The sequence below is a fragment of the Callospermophilus lateralis genome, chromosome 14 (assembly GCF_048772815.1).
Source record: "Callospermophilus lateralis isolate mCalLat2 chromosome 14, mCalLat2.hap1, whole genome shotgun sequence".
NCBI classification, from domain to species: Eukaryota; Metazoa; Chordata; class Mammalia; order Rodentia; family Sciuridae; genus Callospermophilus; species Callospermophilus lateralis.
Genome location: NC_135318.1, coordinates 42,986,860 through 42,999,181, shown reverse-complemented (window position 1 = coordinate 42,999,181; position 12,322 = coordinate 42,986,860). Strand labels below are relative to the sequence as shown.

The 12,322-nt window shown below is 33.8% G+C and overlaps 1 protein-coding gene across 1 annotated transcript in view; it reads left to right on the top strand.

Moving 5' to 3' along the window:
- Psme4 (proteasome activator subunit 4) overlaps positions 1–12,322 on the top strand; it is a 97,680-nt gene that overhangs the window by 36,339 nt on the left and 49,019 nt on the right. Inside the window, exons 10-20 of the mRNA XM_076833980.2 lie at positions 251–516; positions 2,988–3,174; positions 4,148–4,237; positions 5,024–5,088; positions 5,300–5,450; positions 7,483–7,581; positions 7,794–7,863; positions 8,318–8,385; positions 9,133–9,348; positions 10,351–10,508; positions 11,599–11,694. Coding sequence (XP_076690095.1) covers positions 251–516; positions 2,988–3,174; positions 4,148–4,237; positions 5,024–5,088; positions 5,300–5,450; positions 7,483–7,581; positions 7,794–7,863; positions 8,318–8,385; positions 9,133–9,348; positions 10,351–10,508; positions 11,599–11,694 — 1,466 coding nt within the window. The remainder of the gene's footprint in view (positions 1–250; positions 517–2,987; positions 3,175–4,147; positions 4,238–5,023; positions 5,089–5,299; positions 5,451–7,482; positions 7,582–7,793; positions 7,864–8,317; positions 8,386–9,132; positions 9,349–10,350; positions 10,509–11,598; positions 11,695–12,322) is intronic.

Sequence of the window (12,322 nt, the reverse complement as noted above, 5' to 3'; positions counted from 1 at the left end):
TGGCCTCAAACTTCCTATCCGCTGAGTCACTGGGATAACAGGCATGCACCACCATGCTTGGCAAAACTCATTTTTTATTAATTGTTCTCAATATTTAATTGATAGTGTTTAATTCTATACAGTTTTGCAATAATCTTTGTATTTAGAGCTGTTATTTCAAAAATCCTTTCTTGAGTGGATAGAAAAGAGCCATAAATATCTACAAGAGAAAGTTGCAACTACCTAGAACTTTTTGTTTCTTTGTTCCCAGAACAAGTTAATGAAACTACTTCAGCGATTGCCAAACAGTGTTGTTAGAAGATTGCATCGTGAAAGATACAAGAAGCCCTCTTGGTTAACTCCTGTGCCTGATAGCCATAAGCTTACTGATCAAGATGTTACAGACTTTGTACAATGCATTATTCAGCCTGTTCTTTTGGCTATGTTTAGCAAAACTGGTAGTCTAGAAGCAGCCCAGGCTCTGCAGAATCTTGCACTCATGAGACCTGAGTTAGTAATACCCCCTGTGCTTGAAAGGTAAGTGCTATACTTGTTTAGTGGAAGGTTCAACTATAGCTAAGTTACTCTTGTTATCTGTTCCTTTTCCTTTCTGTGGAATCTGTTTTCCATTTTCAGGGCTTTTATCTATTTTTAGAGGAGAAACGAGGTTTTAACATGATTCATAACTTGATAAAGGTTTATTAGGGAGAAAAAAATGAAAGGGAAAGGAATAGTGTAAGTATTTTGGATACCTGCATAGGATAGTTACCAGTTTTTTTTTTCATAAATTTAGATCTATTTTTTCCCTTCAAAATGTGTCACTAAGTATTGAGAATGTGAGAATGTGGCAGTGAATCAGTGATAACAGGAAAATTTCATTATCTTAATTATTTTTATGTACTGTATAATCTTTGGTGTATTGTATTTACAGTATAAATTTGATTGCATTTGTTTTATTTTGTGTGTTAAAACAGTATTTAAAGTAGCTCTCTAATTGCCTAGTTACTCTCATAATCTAGGAATAGTGTATCCTAAGAAGGAGATTTTGTTTTTTGAGTGTCCAAGAAATTATTACTTCAGCTTTCTATTAAGCGTTGTCTTTTTCTGCTATCTGAACTTGAACCTTACTGTTTTTCTCTAAAATGTCTTTGAAAGGTAAAAGGAAACATGGTAGTTTTTGGATCCCAGAGTGATTTACAATTGAATTTCATAAGAATTTATGTAGGGGTCCTTAGTGAAGGAATCCAGACCACAGTCTATTTGAACCTACTGTTGAGTCAGGATGTGTAATATGGTCACAGTTACTTGTGGAGGAACAAACTATTTACCAAAATGTGGCTCCATTACCTATACATTTCAGTTGCTTTATGATGCAGTTTCACCCTGTTTTCATTACAATGAATATTCAAGTTAGGTTGTACCTTACTTTCTAAGCCTCATTTCTTTGGAAGTGATGGGGGTGTAACTGAGAGCCCCCACCCAAATACATTCTAGGCAAACACTGTACCACTCACTTGGTGTACATGTCTTGGAACAATGAAACTCTTGAACTCATAGAGATAATTAGTAAATGGTATAGAGAAGGTAGACAATTTCCCCTATCTTCAGTTCACAGTGTCCTTTGCTCCTTGATCTCTACTGGGTAATAGAAGCTAATAGTTATGGTAGGTTCGTTGATGTTCCCTAGGGAGGAGGGACTTCAGCTATTTTCATAGCTGAAATTTTGGAGGAGGATTTCAGTGTTTTTTACTTTTCCTTTTTTTTTTGGTACCCAGGTTTGAACTCAGGGGTAAACAAAATTGTGTACATTGGTCACATCTTTCTTCTTTAGTTCTCAATGTTTGGATAAATTTAATATATTGAGCAATATTGTGTGGGCTTAGCCAAAATGTCATTTTTTTGAGACTTTGAACTGTAATTTTGTGCTGTGTTATGACATGACTTATTTTTAGGTTTTTTTCCTTTTATAAATGCAGAACTTAAAATAAAGCTGTAAGCCCCACATGGTAGTGTACACTTTAGAGTTTTGCATTTCGAAAGATTTTTCAGTGTAATGTGCTTCCTTCATTTTTTACAATAGGACATAGGTTTTTTTTTTTTTTAAAAGTCTTAGTTATAAATTTCCTTCCTTTCTCCACATAATACATAATGAAATTTCCCATATAAGTGGAATTTAAAATAACTATATTTTGGATACCCTTGCCCTCTTAAAATAGATTGATATTGTTAGCTTTTAAATACTTCGTGACGAAACATCACATTTTTCTTTTTTCTTTTTTTTAATTAAATCTTTGTTGTCAATTCATTAGTTACCTTGTTATTCACATTTGTCTTTGTCTTATTCCCCACAGTTCTCTCTCTCTCTCTAGTGCCAGGAATATTATCATGTTTTGTATAACTGATTTGTGATTTTAAGCCTTTTTTAAAAAGAGCAGGTTACATTTCAGTGAGATTGTATTTCCTATAAAAGTGATGAGTGGGTATTTGTACCTTATTCCTGTATTTTAATTTATTATTATTATTATTAGGTACTGGAGTGAATCCAGGGGCACTCAACCACTGAGCCACATCCCCAGCCCTTTTTTGTATTTTATTTAAAGACAGGGTCTCAACTGAGTTACTTAGGACCTTGCTAAGTTGCCTCAACCTCCTGAGCCGCTTGAATTATAAGCGTGTCCCACTATACTCAGTTTCTAATTTATTATTCTTAATTGAACCATTAGGTTAGTATAATGTGGATTAAGGTGGATAAAATAACTCAAGTTCATTAGTTTATGCTCTTCTTCATGTAGAATTTGCATGGATAGAGTTGACAATAATAGGGGAATGGAAAAAGATGTATCAGTCTATACTTTTTTGTGCATGTACTTTTCCTTTATATGTGTGATTCTATTAACATTGACTGCAAATTTTCACTCCAGATACTCTGTTGATTTATTTTTTACATCACAATGCAGTATATGAATTTAGTATATTTAATGTTATAAAATTCTGTTTTCAAACTGTAGAACATATCCTGCATTAGAGACATTAACAGAACCTCACCAGCTCACAGCTACTTTAAGTTGTGTAATTGGAGTAGCCCGAAGTTTGGTATCAGGGGGCAGATGGTTTCCTGAAGGTCCAACACATATGCTACCTCTGTTAATGAGAGCATTGCCTGGGGTGGATCCAAATGACTTTAGTAAATGCATGGTGAGCATATTGATGATTTTTTTTTTTTTGATTCTGTGTTTATATTTTGTAAAAGAACATCTTGAATTTAAAATCTGAAGTTCTTTATAACACCATTCATCATAAAATCTGTTAATGATAACAGCATTACATATGTTGGTGCCTAAGTTTAGATTTATGAGAAATTGTTGTAGCTTATACCTTCCTTTGTTATGTAATTTGCCTGTATATATTTAATGACAGTAAGAGGGTTTTTTTTGGGGGGTTTGGGTTTTTTTTGTTTGTTTGTTTCTTTGTTGGGTTGTTGTTTTTGTGGTGCTGGGAATTGCATCCATCCCCAGCCATGATCATATGATTTTTTAAAAAAATTTTTAGTTATATATGACAGAATGTATTTTGGCCAAATACACGTATATAAAGAATAACTTATTCTATTAAGTTCCCACTTTTGTGGTGATTATAATGGTGTTTTAAAGCTCATTAGGTATTTACTATTTTTCCTTAAACAGATATTTTTAAAACTACCCCATGTTTTGATCATTTACCTTTTCCTTCATCTATGAGCATAAAGGGAATGTGAAGAAAAATGCCAACTTCTGCTTATATACAGCTAGTATCATTTTTCTCATTTTCCCTTTCTGGTTTTCTAGGTTCTGCATGAGCATTTTATTTTTACCCTTAGTTAAAATAGTATTATACTTGAGGTGGAAAACTAAACAACTTTTCAGTAACAAAAGATTGGAGAACTTTGTGCCTAAACCTAATAAGTAACTATATGGAAAATAAATTTAGTATAACTTCATTATTGAAGTGACAGCCAGTTAAGTTTTGGGTACTTAAAAATGTGAAATTCTAAGGGAAAAATATTCAGAAAGATTGTTGCGGGATTTCCCTCAAGATAATTTTGGAGAGGGGAGCTGTTTAGCTTATGGTATGCTTGAATTGAAATAAAATTATATGATTAATGTTGAAAATTCTTTGCATCTTCCCACAGATCACATTCCAGTTTATAGCAACATTTTCTACTCTGGTGCCTTTAGTAGATTGTTCATCTGTACTGCAGGAAAGGGATGACCTAACAGAAGTAAGGATGCTGTCTGGTTAAAAATGATTAAATTCATTTCTAATTCTTAAAGCATGTGTGTTCTTAATGTATATTAGATAGTTTTAAAACAAACTTGGATAACTGTACAAAAGTTTCATTTACTAGAATGGTATAAATAAAATGCCAAACTATCACTGGGTAAGATAGTCTGTGTAGCACCTACCATAGGAAGTGGGTCAAAGTTTTTTCTATCAACCTAGGAATAAACTCTCCCAGTATTGGCATCTAATGAAAAGAGACTTTGCAGGGAGGGTTATGGTAGTTTTTTTCACAACTATTTTCTGTATTATAATCATGTTAATACTTGATTTGCTTCACTTGGATATCAAGTAGTGAGTCACCATTCTTTGTATACTAGCAGTTTTAACTCTAATTGGTAATAAAGTTGACTACTTTTTCTTTTTTTAATATTTATTTTTTAGTCGTAGTTGAAGACAGTTCCTTTATTTCATTTAGTTTTATGTGGTGCCAAGGGTCAAACCCAGGGCCTTGTGTGTACTAAGTGAGCACTCTACCGCTGAGCCACAATCCCAGCCCTTATGTTGTTTTTGACCCTTGTAAAATGTGTTAATTACCTTTTGTTTGGTTCCTAGAAAGTAGTGGATTGAGTTGTTCTAAATTGATGTGTGATTATGGTATTGTTTCTCATAGTATCCAACACAATAATTGAGTGTTAAATCTGTTTTAGGCCATAATTTGGTTTTGTTAGTTCAGAGAAAAAAAAAATCAAAGGCTATTTGTAATCTCCACATTTGGGTGTTACAGGTGGAACGAGAACTGTGTTCCGCCACAGCTGAATTTGAAGATTTCGTCTTGCAGTTTATGGACAGGTGAGCACCAGCTAGTAGCCTAGGCTTGTCTTTCTTTTGATATTTGGAAAATGGCTGTTCTACCCTAGACAGAAATTTCTCCCTATCACTTGAAAAGTGATAGATATTTAATTTGTAAAAAAAAAAAAAAGAAGAAGAAGCTTATCTAATTATCATCAAATGTTAAACCAGGTTTTAGTTGCTAAAATTATATTTTGTATGGATTATTTAGATGCTTTGGACTTATAGAAAGTAGTACATTGGAGCAAACAAGAGAAGAGACCGAAACTGAGAAAATGACTCACTTGGAGAGTTTGGTTGAATTAGGTCTGTCTTCTACGTTTAGCACAATCCTGACACAATGTTCCAAAGAAATATTTATGGTAAGAAGATTATTCCTTTTAGTTTTATTTGATGTTTTAGAATTGAGTGTCAGTTACTTTAAGTGTATATACCATGCCAGATCCCTTTCTATACTAAGGTTTAAAAAACCTATACAGTTGGTCCTTGATATTCACAAATTTTCAATTTGCAAATCTTCCCACTTGCTTAACTTTGTGACCCCCAAATCAATGCTTTTGTGAGAACTTGTGTAAAATGACAAAAAATTTGAATTAACTCATACAGGGTCCTGGCCTAAGGTTGAACAAGGCCACACTTCACATTCTTTTTCCATTCTTCTAACATTTATGTGTCCTTTAAACTTTTTAATGCCATATTGGTTTGCATTTTCATTAGTGATTTTGCTATTTTAAAATGTTAAAATGGCCAGGTATGGTGGCATACCCCTGTAATCTCAGCAACTTAGCGAGACCTTGTCTCAAAAAGTAAAAAGGGCCAGGGATACAGATCAGTAGTACAGTGCCCCTGGGTTCAATCCCCAGCATGGTGGGGGTGGTGGGGTGTTAAAAATGGTTCCCAAGAATGTAATGCTTAACTAAGGTCTAGTATTCCTAAGCCTAAGAGTTGTGCTGTGCTTAATGGGAAAAAAACAGGCATGAGTTTTACAGTTGTTAACTGTGCGTTCAATGTTAATGAATCAAAAATAAGTATTAAATGAGTGTCCGTAAACAGATACACACCTAAAACAGGTTTATGTACTGATCACTTGAAAAAAATGTTGTGACCAGAGGCTCACAACAACCTAATGCTATATTTATCTTAGAAGCATTCCCAGCAACTTTACAGAACATAACTACCATGAATAATGAGAAATGACTATTTTGTAAAAATTTACATTTAAATATAATTAGGAGAGGAGTTTTGGGAATTATTTATGCCATCACATGATAGAAATCATATCCTTTGAATAAATGGCAGGTGGTGGTAACTGGGGATTGAACTCAGGGCACTCGACCACTGCATCACATACCCAGCCCTATTTTGTATTTTATTTAGAAACAGGGTCTCACTGAGTTGCTCAGAACCTCGCTAAGTTGCTGAGCCTGGCTTTGAATTTGAGATCCTCCTGCCTCAGCCTCCCAGGCTGCTGAGATCTAAGGGTACGACCTGGCCTTTGAGTAAATTTTGGCAAATTAGAAACAGTTGTCCCCATAAGGCATTTGATATTTGATACTGGTTGATACCTAAATTTTTACAGTGTGGCCTTTAAGAATACTCTTTATGGGGCTGGGGTTATGGCTCAGAGGTAGTGTGCTTGCCTGGCATGTGTGAGGCAGTGAGTTCGATTCTCAGCACATATAAATAAATTAAATAAAGGCCCACCAATAACTTAAATAAATAAATAATTTTAAAAATGGTCTTTATTTGTACCTCTTTTATTTTTTCCTCTGAGATTATCACTGTTTAACATGTTCATCCTGGCTCAGAGCCAAACTGCCATCCAACTGCATGATAATTACTAAGATTATGTTAGTATAAAGAAATGAACATAAATCATCTCTTGTTTAACAGAGTAAAAGTTGTTTATAGTTTTCAGCATTGTTAATCCAAGTTTAGAACTCATTTCTTCATTTAGCCAACAAGTACAAATTCTGTGACATGATTATAAAATTAAACAGGCAGCTTCAAATCTTTTTAAAGCAGGGGTAGTTTTATAGTTGTTAGAAGGACAGATTTTAAGTGTTAACATACTTCAGAAATTTCCACTTTTTGGGTTAACCGTGGTAATTAAACAGCATTTGCTTCTATTAGCTACTGTTTTGTTCATAGGGTTTTTATAGCAAGTAAAATCTTATTCCTTAAATGTTTTGTTCAAGTTAGGATTGTCTTCACAGATTGTTCTTAGACCTGAATGTAACATTATTAAGCAAATTGTATAAAATCAGATGGCTACTTGCTTACTTGTTATTTTTAGTGTAGTATATTTATCATTTTCTTTTATATTCCATAAGATGTTTAATTTTCTTAAAAGTGATGATTAGGCATTTTCATTTTTTTAATATATCTTAACAGGTGGCCCTTCAGAAGGTTTTTAATTTTTCTATTTCACATATATTTGAAACAAGAGTGGCAGGCCGCATGGTGGCAGACATGTGCCGTGCTGCTGTAAAGGTGAGTTTAGTTTTTTGAACTAATGAATTAATGTCTCAACAACTAATAAGTTTGTGTGGTTAATTATTTCAGAAGTGCTTGTATTGAAAATACATAGTGTGTCAGTAGCTGCTTACAGCCCCCCTTTGCCACTAAAAACAATGCTAGTGTATATTTTGTGACTGTTAAATGTTTGCCTTTCATAAAAGTTATTTTTGTAAATATGTTTTCAGTGCTGCCCAGAAGAAGCTTTGAAGCTATTTGTTCCCCACTGCTGTAGTGTTATAACTCAACTTACAATGAGTAAGTCATAAAATTAATATTCTGTCTTTACAAGTCCAGATATATTTTTTTCTTCAGTTTTAGAACTCTGTTAATGAAAATATATTCCTTGAACCTCTGCAGCATTTTACTTTCTTTATTTTGGGGAAGGAATTGCCTCCCCCAAAATGACTCATCCTTGTTGGCAGGTAGCTTAGAAGTTGTACTCTATTTAATTAATATTTATTACTTTGTTAAAGTATCACTTATTCTTTGAGAGAGAGAGAGGCAGAATTCTTGTTTGGTATGTGTACTCAAGTTTATTTTCTACCTCCTAAGTTGCTATGGCAGGCCTCAAACTTGAGATCTTCCTTCATCAGCCTTTGAAGTCACTGGGATTATAAAATGTGTGCTACTGCACTGGCTAATTGAAATATTTTAAAATTATTTAGTCATATGCATATTTTTTTCATCTGATAGTATTTTGCTATTTTAGATGATGATGTGTTGAATGAAGAAGAGCTAGATAAGGAGTTACTATGGAATCTTCAACTTTTATCAGAGGTATTGTAAGTTTTTGGAAGAACATATTAACATGCTTTTAAGCCCTTTCTGACAAATTGGTTTTAAAATGTGGAAAGCCAAAAGTTTGAAGTTTCTTGATATAACTTGAAAAAGTCAGAACTCTCCTTTTATCAAAGAAGTGTACATTTTTTATTACTATTGCAGTAGTACTAATAAAAAACCTATTTGATTTTTTATTGATTAACTCTGGTGTGAACAACTCATTAATTGCAAATTTTTTTGGAATCATTCAGATATAAAATTTGGCCATCAGTCAAATTTCAGTTTCCATTATGAGACAGTTCAACAGTTTAAGTTTCGTCTCTTAAAAGATAGATACCCATTCTTTTTTCTTTTCCCATTTCCCCTTTTCATTTTTTTCTTTTCATCCCCCCTTCCTTCTTTCTCTCCTTCCCTTCTTTGTGGTACTAGGGATAAAAGCCAGGGCATTATATATTCCAAACAAGTACTCTACCTCTAAGCTACATCCCCAACCAGAGATAGACCCTTTTGAAAGGAATATTATTTTGGCACATGAAAGCCTAAGCTCAGAAAATGTGTTTTAATGTCTAAATAGAATTAAATTATTAGATTACAGTTTAAATGGCAATCCTAAATTAAACTCATTTTTAAGAAGCACTATTTTAAGGCTACTTTAGTGGCTAAGCACTGAATTTTGCATTAATTATTTGTTGTTGATCTTTTAACTAAAATATCTTCAACTCTTTTTTCCCCCCCTATTTTTAGATTACCCGAGTGGATGGGAAGAAGTTGCTTCTTTATAGGGAGCAGCTTGTAAAGATTCTCCAAAGAACCCTACATTTAACCTGTAAGCAGGGTTACACTCTGTCTTGTAACCTTTTGCATCATCTTCTTCGTTCTACTACACTTATCTACCCTACAGAATACTGCAGTGTACCAGGTGGCTTTGACAAACCTCCTTCTGAATACTTTCCTATCAAGGCAAGCATTTTAAATAATTTAGGATATAAGAATAAATTGGCTTCATTTCCTGAGCAATTCAAAATGTGTTTCTTTTCTTGTATATAGAGATTTCAGTTTTTTGTTTTAAAATAAATTATTAAAACTATTGTTATAATGTATTAAACTTGTGTCTCACTTCAAATAGAGCTAAAACTCTAGTTTTCTGTTTATACATAAAACAACTTGGTTTGCCATGTATAATTCTGTAATTCTGTGTAATTTTGTTGTTTCACTAACTAACTGCACATAAACTTGCTGTCACTCTTTTTAATATAATGTTAAGTGGCTCTTCGAGGTGAATTTTCTTTTTAAATGGTACTGAGTATTGAACTTAGGGCCTGTTGCATGCTAGGCAAGTGCTCTGTCACTGAGCTTACAGCATTTTAGATACTTAATTTATGTATTTATTTATTTTGTGGCTCTGGGGATTGAACTTGGACCTTGAGCATGGTAGCACTCTACCACTGAACTTCCCAAATCTTTCATTTTGTGAGGCAAGGGTGTATAGTAGGGATTGAATTCAAGAGCACTCTACCACTGAGCTACTTCCCCAGCCCTTTCATTTTTTGAGATGGGGCCCTTCTGAGATTTACAGTCCTCCTATCTCAGCCTCCCAAGTAGCTAGGATTATAGATGTGTGACATCATGGCCAACCCCTAGCTCCCACTCCTTTTAAACTTTTTTTGGGACAGCCTCTTACTAAGTTGCCAAAGCTGGCCTCGAATTTGTGATTTTTCTTCCTCAGCCTCCTGAATCACTGGGATTACACATGTGGGGGTGCCACCACACCAGCCCTGTGATCCTTTTTTTTTACAAGTGGTAATGAAAGGGTGATACGATGTTTGCGATGTTTATGGTGATATGCCACTCTTTTTGCATATTATTTGGTTAGGTTTGGATTATTTCTTTGAAGCCCTTTAAATCATTTTAGACATGTTTATTTTCAGCTTCTCAAGGTAATTAAGAAATGTTCTTTTCTAGGATTGGGGTAAGCCTGGGGACTTGTGGAATCTAGGAATTCAGTGGCATGTTCCATCTTCAGAGGAAGTTTCTTTTGCTTTCTATTTGTTGGACTCCTTTCTTCAGCCTGAGCTCGACAAACTTCAGCGTTGTGGGGATGGAGAACTTGAAATGTCTAGGTTGGCTTTCTTTTATAATTAATCAGTATCATTTAATTGCGATCTAAAAGAATCTTTATGCTTTTCTCTTTTCTGTGGGCATATCTGATGTATTTATATTCACTGTTTTGAAAACTGCCATAAATGTACTTAAAAAAACATTTGAAATAGTGTGGTATAACAAAGTTGAGCAAGATTTAAACATTTTAAAAAGAAAACTCAGGGTTTTTTCATCCTAATTTGTAGTAGAAACTGTTTTTTGTTTAGCAATTTGACTTCTTTCTTTTGAAAGTGCGTAGATATATACCTTTGAAAGAAAAATCCCTTTTTCCTTGACTGAGTTTAGATTTTGTTATTTCTTTTTAGTAATTCACATTGTTGATGTTAATGTTATTTAGAGAAATATTTCTGTGATTTTTTTTTTTTTTCTTGTATAGGTGTTTAACAAGAAATAGTTACTTTGAGACCATTAGACTTTGATAGTCTGAATTTTTGAAAGGTTCTTTCTTGGGGGGTACTTGAGATGGAATCCAGGGGTGCTTTGCCTCTGAACCACATTCCCAGCCCTCTTTATATTTATTTATTTATTTATTTTTTTCCTCTTTATATTTAAATGGAGGCAGGATCTAACTGATTTACTTAGCCCTTCAAGGCCCTGGGTTCAATTCTCAGTCCCCAGAATGGGGTGGGGGGTGATAAGGATTAAGCTGGAAGATCTTCTGCAGTGCTGTTTACCCCTATTGTTAGTGGTAGTGGTTGAAAGAGTCACTACACAAAGGACAGTTTCACTTGTTATTATTATTTAGAGCCTGTTTAAATGCAGGTAGGTCTAGTATTAACAATAAATATATTTAATTGTTCAATATTATTTGAAACAGAATATTTTGGAGGATCAAACCCAGGGCCTTGTGCTCGCTAGGCAATGCTCTGCCACTGATGTACATCTGCAGCTTTAATTATCCTATACTTTTAATTAAGTTGGTAAACTGAAGATGTAATTTTATATATCCCCTTTTGATAAAGTTTGTATGTTTTAAGACTCTAGAAATCTTATTTAATGAGAATTTTGGAATCTTCTAAAACATGATAATATTTTTTTCCTCTTATCTAGAGATGATATTCTACAGAGTCTGACTATAGTGCACAACTGTTTAATTGGCTCAGGGAACCTCCTACCTCCACTGAAAGGAGATCCAGTTACTAATTTGTAAGTAAAAATAACTATTTATTTAATACTGTTTTTCCATTTGGCATACATTTTAAGTTTGAGTCACTTAATGACCTACTGATGGTGTATTTTTGCTGTTGTTCCTGTATTACTTTAACCTTTTTTATTCGTAATTGTTAGGTCAACAATATCTAAGTCATAATTTAGGTCTCTAAACTTTTAAAGCCTTTATTTAGATTTTTATAATGATATCAAAAGAACAACTGGATGTTTGTGAGTTAAAAAGTATTAATGTGAGCTGGGTGTGGCAGCGCATGAGTATAATCCCAACAGCTTGGAGGCTGAAGCAGGAGGATTGCAAGTTTGATGCCAGCCTGGGCTTAGTGAGACCTTGTCTCAAAATAAAAATAAAAAGGGCTGGGACTAAAGCTCAGGCCGAAAGTATCCCTGGGTTCTATCCCTCGTACTGGCAAAAAAAAAAAAAAAAAAAGAAAGAAAGAAAAAAAGAAAGAGTGGATATACTCGGTTCATCTGTTAGTTTACTGAGTTACTAAGTAAATACTCTTTCTCTAAAATGGGGGAGCGAGGATGCTTCTTTCTTTTGCCTGCAGTCAACATTGCTTTAGAATTTTATAGCACAAAAATATATGGATTGTTTTTAATAAAA